Here is a 12774-nt window from a genome sequence, read left to right on the forward strand (position 1 = left end):
CGCACCTTGGTTTTGGAACGGACTTCCAGAATGGGTTAAGTTTGAGAACCAAGGTACCACTGTACACTCTTACAAGACCACCACATATGGTAAAAAGTACGTTTTTTCTCCTTACATTCCCAGCATGTATTTGATTTTGAGGTCAAGGGTCCATCTAGTTCAGTATTCAATTTCCCAAAGCGGCCAGGCGGTCAGGTGTCCTGAGGATGCTCATAAACCAGCCGGGAGGTTGGCTTGTTTATAGCCACTGCTACAGAGAGGTCTACTGCCTTTCAATATGGAGACTCCATTTAGCCAACAAATTTAGCCACCAATTTCCTCCACGGATGTGTCAAATCTAAGCCACTTCCTTTTGGCAGCTAATTCCATAACCTTTTCCATTAAAAAGCAGCTCGAATAGATTGTCTCTTTTGGCAGTCCTGAGCTTACTGCCAGTTAATTTAACTGGGTAATACCCAAGTATGAGTACTGCTGATACAAAAGAGGAACAGGAATTCCTCTCTTCACATGCAAAAGATCTGTACCGCAAATGAAAACAACCAGAGGAAATGCAGCAATGACATTTATTGGAAATTCTCCAAATGATACATGTGAATAAGTCCAACTTAGGGTGAAACTTTCTCTGCCCCTAAAAAAAACAAAGTTCTGAAAAAAATTGCACTGTGCGCCTTAACAAGTTGATCAATGCAGTACACAGTTCAAGAGTTCTATGGGACGGGTTCTGTATGCACAATATTGCTTCAAGTGAAATTGCAAAAAAAGAAGGAGAATTACTTTCCCCCTTCCACCTGGGAAAATGCAATTATTAGTATGACTTCACCAGATTCCATGTGAGTTTATTCATTTGGGTAAGAGGCAACAGCTGCAAGAAAATAATGCTAGGCACAATCTATTAGAAATCTGTCTTCCACAGTGGAATTTCCTACAATGTCACCTATTTGTTTCATCCGCTCCTGCTAGACTGTGCCCCGTGATGATCACACCATTGTTATCAACTAACAAGAAAAGACTGATACTGCCGTTTTAAATCAGCAAACCAACTTCATTGTTGCTTGTCGCTTGCATTATGCATTTTACAAAGGAAACATTGGCACTCTCTCCAGCTCACCCCACACCTATGAGTAAGACACTTGGCTGAATTTGGCACTTGGCTTATTATTATTATTTTTAAAAAAAAGCAATACCTGGAAAAATATAACAAATAAATCCCCACTGGATGTTACGATAATTTGATTCAAGCATGTTCCCTCAAATGCAAATTTCCTGCGCATGATTAACTGCTATTTTCATAGCTCCCTCAGATCAAAGATTGACTTCAGGGTCGGGTCTACAAGACAGAAATGGCTTCCAGAAACAACAGATCTTCAGCGCTGTGCAAAAGCAGAGACTGATAAAAGAATGGAAAAAGCCCGGAAAAAGCATTGAACTGTGTCTATTGGTATTGAATCCTGCTTCTAAACAAAACGAGAAAAGGTACGTTACAGAACAGATATCTTAAGCTGAAATGTACTAACCATTAGATTTGGACGACGACTTCCCTGCAGAGTAAACATGTCTATATGCTTCTCTGAGGCAAGGGCATTTTTGAGGCATCATAATAGTCTACATAGAGAATCCTGAAGGTTTGTCAGTGCCCATATCCCAATAAAGGGAAAAATCTGGACGGGTCATTGGCCCTTTGCACAGAGAGAGGTTGGGGACTCTTACAAGGTTTCTTTGGCTCGTTGAAACCATGTATTCATCACATATTAAACTGCATGAAGCAGCACTCAAATCGAAGGTTATCTTATGTGCCAGAAGACAGGCAGAAACTCCATGTAATGTATCTGTTGGTGTGCATTATGAGAAACAAAAACTTTCATTCTTTCCCCCCATAAAATAATTCCTACACCTACAGAGCTAGCGCGTCAGAGGGAAAAGCTACCTTGGAAGCACGTTCTAGTTCTGTATATGAAGGGAGTAGTTTATTTCAGGGAGCGTTCACACATTTCACAGCCAACTGGCTATTCATCATGGTGTATCTCCAGCGAGATACATCATGCGAGATTTCCAAGAGCCTGTTTCGGCTCTTAATTTCACACCACAGTGAACGGGGGGAAGAGGAACGGCTTCAAATCTTGGCTTTTCCTGCCTTCCTTGGGGAGAATAAGGCATGGCCACTTCTCTACATGCAGGAGAAACATGGCACCATTGAACTCTCCTCAACAGCTGAGCCGCAGAATGACAGGGTTCTTCTTGGACGTATGTGAAAGTCAGCAGAATGAACTGCAGGCACGTAAGAGCTTACAGGGATGTCCTCCACAAAAATGGCCAGACACACACACACAGAAAAAAACCTTACACGAAACACAAAAGAAATCCCCAACTAAAATGGAAAACATGCTGTTCTTTGGAGGGGAACAATTACATTCTTGTTTTCTTTTCAAGTATTGATCAATGTATATAAAGACAACAACATGTTCCTTTCACTAGCTCCAGAGAACATATTGAAGTTGACATTTAAGTTACCAGCGGTCCAAAAGGGTGGACTTTCATCTCTTTCCCTTTACACCAATCCTAAATATACATCTAATTGTCTTCTTTAGATCCAATCTTCTTTTTCTTTCCTTTTTTTTTGCATTGCTATTTATGTACACCCATTATTAAAAACATTTAACCTGGGATTTGCATATCAAGATTTTAAAAGGCCTCTCCGCTGCTAGAAGAATCCCAGTACCCGTGTGTGATTATGCAGATACCTTCTACGTTTGTCGTTTTCCCTTTTCTTTATTGTTCAAAACCGTGTTGCCTGCAACGCTTCACTTATGGCTTATTTCTAAATTTTGCTTGGGTTACAGTTTGCTCCCTTTAGCAGCTGTTCACAGTCCGGCAGCACCTCTTCTGGCAAGTATTTGCAGATTTTCTCAATAGTCTTTCTATAGAGCGCCTTCTCTTCTTCCAGAGACTGAATTAAGCTCTTCAGCTTGCTCTCCCTTTCCAAGACGTCTTCCAGGTTCGATTCCACACTCTGGATTTTAGCATGGGCTGCCTAATCGGAAAGCAGGAAAAGGATTTTTTAAAACGAGTGTCGTTGAGAGCAGAAACACATAGCACCTACCTGCATAAAATGCTTGCAAATACGTTATACAAATTGCTCACTGTTCCCTTCAGGTGCATTGGGGATAAAGCATTTCCTGTTTGCTCGCTGTAGTTCTTGCAATACAGGCACATCTAATTTCCAGTTCACTGAAAAGAACTACTTGCACAAAGCTATTTTATTGTGGATCTTAACTTCTAGTCATAGTCTACTGCATTTTGGCAACAGCCATTCCAAATCTGTGTGCTGGGGTACCACAGTGTCTAAAGGTAAAGGGACCCCTGACCGTTAGGTCCAGTCGTGGCCGACTCTGGGGTTGCGGCGCTCATCTCGCTTTATTGGCCGAGGGAGCCGGCGTACAACTTCCGGGTCATGTGGCCAGCATGACTAAGCCGCTTCTGGCGAACCAGAGCAGCACACGGAAACGCCGTTTACCTTCCCGCTGGAGCAGTACCTATTTATCTACTTGCACTTTGACGTGCTTTCGAACTGCTAGGTTGGCAGGAGCAGGGACCAAACAACGGGAGTTCACCTCGTCACGGGGATTCGAACCACCAACCTTCTGATTGGCAAGTCCTAGGCTCTGTGGTTTAACCCACAGTGCCACCCGCGTCCCTACTACCACAGTGTCTTCCCAGCTCCATATTGTCTACACCGACTGGAAGCAGTTCTCCAGGGTTTCAGGCAGAAAGAAGTTCCTCTCAGCCCTCCCTGGGGATGTCAGGATTTGAACCTGGGACCTTCTGCACGCAAAGCAAATGCTCTCCCACTGGGCTATGGCCCTTCTGCTCTGGCTTAGATGGATACAACCTGGTGTGTCTTCCTATCCTACCTCAATGAACCTGAAGACCAAACAAATCTTTCAGCATCAGATGTTTGGCAAATGTGTAAAAAAAAACAGGGGAGAGGATGGAATTTGAAGAGGAGAACTGTTGGCGGGAGTGGCTCACTCTTCTTCCATAATCCTCTTCCGGAGCCACAGAACAAAAGACTGGGAGTTTTCCTCTGAGGAAAAGAGGCTGGGATATGGAAACACAGGAGGGCGTCAAGTACCGGCTCCTGAGGTTTCTCCTTTAGTTTAGTCCAGACCTGGGTCTTCTGCTAAACATTTAGAGCAGGGGTCAGCAAACATACCACGCCTCGGGCCGGTGTCTCCAGAGCCGATTGCACGGAGGGCAGGGGAGCACGTGCTCATACGTGTGGGCACACGCTATTTCCGGCGCACTTACGGGTCAGAGGAGCACCGGAAATAGCTTGTGTGCATGTGCACAGGCCTCCTCTGACCCGGATGTGCACTGGAAATAACACTTGCGCATCAGCAAATAACACTTGTGCATGTGCAAATAATGCTTGCGCATGCGCACAAGCTATTTCTAGTGCTCCTCCGACCCGGATGCGGGCAGCCGCACAGCGCAGTACCGGTTAGAGCGGGTGGCAGCAGCGGGGGTTGCCGTGGGCCAGATAAACGAGTCCCTCGGGCCTTATCCAGCCCGTGGGCCTTAGTTTGGGGACCCTTGATTTAGAGAATCAGAGAGCCTGAACGTATCTATTAGGTTTCCTAGGCCAACCCCATGTGCCACACCGGTTCTGCAATGCAGGATAAAGTCACAACATGGGGCTTGGCCCTTGGTAGTTTACCTGCAGTTTCTCCAGGAGCTCCATATTCTGCCTCTTCAGCTGGTTGTTTGCCCTCTCGAGTTTCTCAGGAGCCTCCCCATCATCGCACAGATTTGAGTTCTCTTGCAGTTCGTCTTGCAGAACGTGGTACTCCACCTCATAGGCATGCAGCTGTTTGGAAATATCCATCTCAAAGACCTACCGAGAGAAGAGAAAATATTTGGAGAATATTTAAGGATTATATAAGATCATATTGTACCAACCACACCATATTAGCAGAACTTGAGTGATACTTGTAAACACAACTGTCAGGGGTTCAGGGACAGAGGCACAGGGGAGAGAGGAAATGGAGAGCGAAGGGGAAGAATCTGAGGGCAGCGTAGGGGAGGATGGCAGTGACCCGAGAGATTCCATGAGCTTCTCCAGCGAATCAGAAGATTCCCAGAAGGAGGCGCCGATGGTCAGGGCGAGGGGGGTCCCAGGGGGGACACACCAGAAACAAGGGGCCAGCGGGGACTCCCAAAGCAGCAGCTGGAAATCAGGACCAGCTTCCCCACCAGAACGTAGTGGGGGGGGAAGAATCCCAGGTGTCAGGGCCAGCGTCTCCTCCAGCAGGGAGAGGAGATGAGTCAGGGCTGGCCACGCCTCTATCGGAGAGTGGAGGAACGAGCAGTGTAACGGTCAGGAGGAAGGTTGCTGGCTGGGCGTGCGCGCCTAGTTCAAATGTACAGGCGCGCGGGACAGCAGAAAACCCGGATTGGGAACCAGGTCTCAAAGCCCGCCGGAAGCAGGGGGAGGACTCAGGGGACTCAGCGTCAGAAGAGTCTAGGAAGGGCGAGACCCCAGCTGACAGGCGGAGCCAGAGGAGGAAAGAGCAAAGGAAGAGGTGGAGCAAGGCTAGAGTCTTAAACTGGTGTCTGGGGGGAGGAGATTCAGACGGAGCTTCGGCGGTCTAGAGTTTCAGACGTAGAGCTGCATGCTACGGCTGTCAAAGTAGAAATGAACTTCAATAAAGACTTTTGTATATAACTACGAACTGGCGTTGGTCCTTTGTGAGCTGGGACCTTGGGCAGCTCTGACAACAACAAATACCGTTTGTGGAGTAGATGGGAACAATATTAAAGAATATAAAACTGTGTGAAAAAAGACAGTATAAACAGTACAATGAGGATGATTGGAAGACTCGTTTTGTCAGAAGTCTTTTTTATCTAAGTGTTTATTAATTAGGAGGATTAAGTTTTTTTATGCACATAAATCTGCTTTTTCTTCTTTCTTTTTCCTGTATTGTCTTTTCTTTTTTCTTAATTGTTTTTTCTTTAATTTTCTTTTTGTAGTATGAGATTGTAAATTCTTTGTATATGAGTGTAATTTGTAACGTGTGTAAAAAAATGAAAACCAGTTTCCTTATGAGAAGTCCCACCGTGTTTAATTCAGGCGAATAGGACCATCTGAACAAGTACGAGGATGTCTTATCCAACTTGTTACATGAGACAAGGTGGCATTTGCACTTCTCCCCCAGAAGGGATGACTCTCAAGACTAGAAGCTGCTTCTAGATCAGTGTTTCCCAACCTTTTTTGGGCAAAGGCACACTTGTTTGATGAAAAAAATCTCGAGGCACACCACCATTACAGCCCTGTGACGTCAGCGCGCAGCGTCACGCCGGGAGGGACGCACGAAAGTGTAAGTTTCAATTTTTTCCCCTCCCCCTTGCCGGGGAACCTCCAAGCTTTGGGGGTGGGGGGGAGGAGGCAGCAAAGCGAGGCAGGAAGGAGAGCGCGGCTTGGCTGGGTGAGCTTTGGCAGGGGCAGGGAATGAGAGCCGTGAGGCGGGCGCTGCGGACGGAGGCGCTGCCCGCCAAGCTCGCAGGCAGCCAGGCAGGCAGACGGCGAGAGCCCTGCGCTGGGCGGCCTCTCCTCGCTGCCGCCCCGCCTCTCGCCGCCCGACTCGCCCGCCTCCCTCCAGGCAACATCTCGCGGCACACCAGGCAACATCTCGCGGCACACTAGTGTGCCGCGGAACAGTGGTTGGGAAACACTGTTCTAGATAATGAGCCTGAAAGATGCAATCTTGAGCAATCAGCAGCATGCATGTTCCAAACTGAAGTGTGTGGACCCAAGTGGAACCTGTGCAACTTGGGTTGATGTGGCTACATTAACACACTTTCTAGACAGGCCAATAAACAGATGAATCTTACCAGAGGCGCGGAGAGTAATGTCAGTAAGATAGCATGTTAGCAAAAAGTCAAGAAAATTCCCCAGCTAACTCAAAGAAGCTTCAAGGATTAGCAGCTAAGTACAAGGACTAGGGTGGTGCTGTGGTTTAAACCAGTGAGCTTAGGGCTTGCCGATCAGAAGGTCGGCGGTTCGAATCCCCGCGACGGGGTGAGCTCCAGTTGCTCGGTCCCAGCTCCTGCCAACTTAGTTCGAAAGCACGCCAAAGTGCAAGTAGATAAATAGGTCCCGCTCCGGCAGAAAGGTAAATGGTGTTTCTGTGCGCTGCTCTGGTTCGCCAGAAGTGGCTTAGTCGTGCTGGCCACATGACCCGGAAGCTGTCTGCGGACAAACGCCAGCTCCCTCGGCCCATAGAGCGAGATGAGCGCACATCCCCAGAGTCGTCCGCGAGTGGACCTAATAGTCAGGGGTCCCTTTACCTTTACAGTTAAAAAAACAACCAACCAACCACACACACATTTGTAATTGCACATGTACATTTTTTAAAACGCACACACATTTGAAATATATTCCGATGACATTTGGAGGATGCTGCAAGTGTGCATTTGTTTGTTTAAAATGTATTTTGCTGTTAACCTTTGACATTTGTAAAACATTTATACAAAATAGAGCAAGCTAAAAATATACATGTATGTATTCGGATGATGATAATAATGCCTCTACATTAGATAGGCATATATGGAATTGTAATTGCTCACTTCTATAATGACATAGTATACCTTTTCTTTTATCCTGTTCAGTTAAAATGTTTTTTAAAAATTAATTTCAAAAATACCTTCGAATATGGCAATACAGTGGTGCCTCACAAGACGAAAAGAATCCGTTCTGCGAGTCTCTTTGTCTTGTGGTTTTTTCGTCTTGCGAAGCAAGCCCATTAGCAGCTTAGCGCTATTAGCAGTTTAGCGGATCAGCTGATAAGCGGCTTGGCGGATCAGCTGTTAAGCGGCTTGGCGGATCAGCTGTTAAGCGGCTTAGCGGATCAGCTGTTAAGCGGCTTAGGATCAGCTGTTAAGCGGCTTCGCGGCTTGGGAAAAAGGGGGGGGGAGGAAAAAAACCCCGCAGGAACTCGCAAGACATTTTCGTCTTGCGAAGCAAACCCATAGGAAATTCGTTTTGCGAAGCACCTCCAAAACGGAAAACGCTTTCGTCTAGCGGGTTTTCCGTCTTGTGAGGCATTTGTCTTGGGGGGCACCACCGTATCTTGAAACTGCAAGATAAAGTTACAGTGGTACCTCGGGTTACAAATGCTTCAGGTTACAGACTCCGCTAACCCAGAAATAGTACCTCAGGTTGAGAACTTTGCTTCAGGGTGAGAACAGAAATCGCATGGTGGCGGCAGTGGGAGGCCCCATTAGCTAAAGTGGTGCTTCAGGTTAAGAACAGTTCCAGGTTAAGAACGGACCTCCAGAACGAATTAAGTTCTTAACCCGAGGTACCACTGTATAACACTGACCCACAGAGAGTGCTCTTTTCAGGTAGTCCTTCACAGAACTGAGTTTTCAATCTCCTCCATTCACCCAGATATAAGCTAACCAGCCGTCTCCTTAAAGATGGCTTCACGCCAGAGCTTTGCACTCCCAGGATGGTGTCAAAGGCACTAACAGCTTGTGCATGAAATTGTTCACAGCAAGCACCCAGTCTGCTGGCTTGAGGTGGAAACTGAAAGAGACAGGGTATGAGCAATATGACTCACAGCGTCGGGATTACAACCTAATATTTCTCATTAGAACAACAGTGAACTTTACAGAGTGCTTCCTGAATTTATGGGAGAAGCGAGGTTCAGGTCAGGGGCTTTTGGTTCACAGCTCAGCTCTTTAGGCACTATCGTATAACTGAATGGCCAAGTGATGCATTATCAATGCATTATACTGTTGGTGTGGGGGTGGAACAGACCATTAATACCTGCGTCATAATCTTTTCCATTTGGAGCTTTGTCATGTCTGGTAGAGTGTTTTTCAGAAACTCGACGATGCTTTCAAAAGCCTCGCACATCATGATGTGTTCCTCTTGGCTGCTTAGCAAACTTAGTGCTACTTTAAATATGACTTCTGTTCCCTGAAGAAATATAATGTCTAGGGCAGAGAACAAAACACAGATTAGATTGTGTTTCCCATTTAAAATGTTGTTTTATATACATATTTACATTGAAGATTCAAGGGGATAAAAAAGTCATTTGTTTTGTGTTGTTACACTTATCTGTTAAAAACGTGTTTTATAATTAACATATATGTCATACATGCTTTAATATGCCAAGTCAAGAAAGCGTGTCGTGTCTTCTCAAGTAAAATCCAAGCACAACACATGGCTTGGTTAGGATAGCGAACGGTCACCATGGCCCAAGAGCTAATGAAATGTAGGTTAGGCTGGCCTCAACCAGAGCCAGGGCTTTTTCGGCTGTGGCTCCGATCTGGTGGAACGCTCTGTCACAAGAGACCAGGGCCCTGCGGGACTTGACATCTTTCTGCAGGGCCTGCAAGACAGAGCTGTTCCACCAGGCCTTTGGCCAGGGCACAGCCTGACTCCCTCCTTTGGCAATCTTCACAGAATCTCTAGCCCAATGGTTGCCATCAATTTGATTTGAACTAATTTTATAATGAATGATTTTAGAATTTTGTACTATTTTATTGTTGTTAGCTGCCCTGAGCCCGGCTTCGGCTGGGGAGGGCGGGATATAAATAAAATTGATGATGATGATGATGATCCTGCAATACACTTTTAAAAAATTCCTGCAGAAGGATCAGTTTCAGGGAAAAAAGAAGTCTTAAACAATTGTTCTAGTGCAGAAGGAGTGCCAAAACTACTCAAAAGGATGTTTTGTTACATACACACACGAATTAGGGAACCATTCTTACACATGAGAAGCTGATGTCAAATAACCCAATGCATGTTAGCCAGCGTAAAGCAGAATTAAATGTGGATGGTCTGGTATAAACCTGTCACTAAAGGCACTATGACTACGTCAAAGGCAGGTTGCAGAATAGGACCCCGCCTCACAAAACCACCAATTTGGAGGGGCCTATTATTGATCTGCCCAGCCAATACATGGAAAAGCTTCTTACCGAACACTCTGGCTACAAATCCCAATGGAAACTGCGAAGCAAATAAAGTCAGAAACCAGGGGGCAGCATAAAGGCTGGGGCTGATCTCGTTCTCTTCAAGGTGGTTGTAGAGGTCTCTGTGGTAATCATGCAGTAGCCTCGACAGCTGGTACATCTGGATCTATGAAGAAGAAGAAGAGTTTGGATTTGATATCCTGCTTTATCACTACCCGAAGGAGTCTCAAAGCGGTTAACCATCTCCTTTTCCCTTCCTCCCCCACAACAAACACTCTGTGAGGTGAGTGGGGCTGAGAGACTTCAGAGAAGTGACTGGCCCAAGGTCACCCAGCAGCTGCATGTGGAGGAGCGGAGACGTGAACCCGGTTCCCCAGATTATGAGTCCACCGCTCTTAACCACTACACCACACTGGCTCAGATTAAGAATTTCTCTGACTTCTTGTGCAATTCGTACCTGCTATCACAGTTTCCCCAGGGGGGAATCCTGAGGCTGTTTGGGTCCCCTCTCCCTGTGGCTGCTGTTCACATGATGCTTAGTCTGTCCAGAAGGTGTGACCACATGTATATATGCGCATAGCTAGAATTCACTACCATAAGATGTGGTCACAGTCACTAATGCAGGCAGCTTTTCAGATTCGCAGCACCCAAGGTTGTATTTCAGGTTGGTTTTTCTAAGCTAGAAAATGATCCCAAATAATGTGTCGTTTGTCCCTTACTCTAACTGATAAATTATGTTGAAACAGTTAAAGTACTCTCCTGTGAACTAGCACTCTGGAATTTGTCTTAGGAATTCCAACCAGAACAGCACAGAGGAGGGAGAGATCTGCACAGCTCTCCCTCAAAATCGAGAAATGAAAAGCAGGGAGATATTGATCAGCTGCCACGTCTTATTACATTGCCAACAGAGGGTTACACTTAAAAAAAGACGCTATTTCTGAGTGAGGGAATAGTTTGCCACATCACTTTGCCGCTGCAACAAGTTGAGCGAGGGTGAAACCTGGTGATGAAAGCGAACTAGCTTCTAACACCTTGTTCCTCTGATTCATCGCATCCACTGAAGGTACCTAATAAAGTTATGGAGCAGCAGAATATTTGGCAACAAAGTAAGCGGTGAATAGTGTAAACTGCTGAGATGGTTGAGAAAAACACAGGGAAGGTAACTGCCCAACAAGCCAATGGGAACTTTTAAGGGACAATACAGGAAACAGTGGTAAGAGAGGTTGTTCTGAGTACGACGAGAGATCAGAAACAAAGGGAACCAGGCGGCAGGTCACATTTAGTTCATGAGCCTTCTGCAGTGCTGCCTCCAACTCCCAGTGTAACATTTTCTCCCAGGTGGAAGCCTATTTCTGCCTTACCTGTAGCGACATCATGTCTGGCCTGTACTGCTTCCGGAAGCCGAGGTCGTACATGAGGAATTTGAGCATTTCGAAGGCTTGTTCTTCGCTCATGTGGAGGAGCAGCACCCCAGCTACAAAGCTGATACCTTGGCAGTAGCCCACCTCCTTGTCCAGCAAGGAATAAGCTTTCAGGAGATTGAAGAGGGAGAGCTGCCCTGCTCCTAACTGAGCAGAGAAGTAAGGATGTGTTGGGAAGGTCCTCCCTGGTGCAGAGAAAGAGAGAGAGAGAGAGAGAGAGAGAGAGAGAGAGAGTTGTCATCTGGAATGAAGAACTCACAGGACACTCAGTCAGAATAATAATCAACAGAAGTTCTATTACCAGTGTATGCGATCATTTGGGAAGCTAGCCATGTGTTTAACTGACTAGCTTCCAAAGTGATTGCTTGCACACACATACACAGATATAACCCTTGTTATATACACTTCCTAACCATGGGCAATACTCAACAACAACAACAACAACAACAACAACAACAACAACAACAACAACAACAATAACAATAATAATTTATTATTTATACCCTGCCCATCTGCCTGGGCCTCCCCAGCCACTCTGGGCAGCCCCCAACAAAATATCAAAACACAGTAAGGCATCAAACATTAAAAGCTTCCCTAAAGAGGGCTGCCTTCAGATGTCTTCTAAAAGTTTGGTAGTTTTTGTTCTCTTTGACATCTGGTGGGAGGGTGTTCCACAGGGCGGGCGCCACTACCAGGAAGGCCCTCTGCCTGGTTCCCTGTAACTTGGCTTCTTGCAGCAAGGGAACCACCAGAAGGCCCTCGGTGCTGGACCTCAGTGTCTGGGTAGAACTATGTTTCACTCCGAGCAAACCCACTGAAATCAATGGACCTAACTTAGTCATGTTTGTTATTTTCAATGGGTCTACTCTGAGTAAACCTTCATTGACTACCACCCCATTATCCAATAGCAACAGAATGTTAAACTTCTCTTTTGTCTCTCGGCAGGACTAGGAAGTCTCCCCCTCTCTCTTGGTTCCTTACACTGTGCTACTCCTGGGCCGTGGCCTTGAGAAGTGTGAAAATGAACCATTCTAAGCAAATGAAAAACGGGGTGCTTATTACTGGGGGCTGTTTCCAGGCATAACAACTGGCAGCCATAAAATAATAACTGTAAGCAAGCTGCAAGATTTGGGTGGCACAGCAGAAGGACAGAACTGAACACTAGGCACAAAATTCAGGTTCCCAAAAAAACTCTTTTCTTTGTTGAACGTCAGATCTCTAAGCCACGTGGCTAAAATATGCAGCTGCGTGTTTACAGATAGTGCCACCTAACGTTCCAGAAACCAGAGCGGGTGGCTGAATAAGACTTCAAGAGAGAAAGAGTTAGTCTTCAGTGCTCACGTAGTTCTTTACCCAGTGGCTAGCAAAACAAAAA

At 46.0% G+C, this 12774-nt stretch overlaps 1 protein-coding gene across 4 annotated transcripts in view; it reads right to left on the reverse strand.

Moving 5' to 3' along the window:
* Positions 1 to 549: 549 nt before the first annotated feature.
* TBC1D4 (TBC1 domain family member 4) overlaps positions 550 to 12774 on the reverse strand; it is a 94370-nt gene continuing 82145 nt past the window's right edge. For all 4 annotated transcript variants that reach the window (XM_081198259.1, XM_081198260.1, XM_081198261.1 and 1 more), the window contains 5 exons: positions 11340 to 11584; positions 9985 to 10144; positions 8828 to 8997; positions 4715 to 4891; positions 550 to 3028 (listed from right to left, as the gene is read on the reverse strand). In XM_081198259.1, the coding sequence (XP_081054385.1) occupies positions 2816 to 3028; positions 4715 to 4891; positions 8828 to 8997; positions 9985 to 10144; positions 11340 to 11584 (965 nt within the window). In that variant the 3' untranslated portion in view covers positions 550 to 2815. The remainder of the gene's footprint in view (positions 3029 to 4714; positions 4892 to 8827; positions 8998 to 9984; positions 10145 to 11339; positions 11585 to 12774) is intronic.

This window comes from Podarcis bocagei (assembly GCF_964188305.1).
Source record: "Podarcis bocagei genome assembly, chromosome: 6".
In the NCBI taxonomy this organism is placed as follows: domain Eukaryota; kingdom Metazoa; phylum Chordata; class Lepidosauria; order Squamata; family Lacertidae; genus Podarcis; species Podarcis bocagei.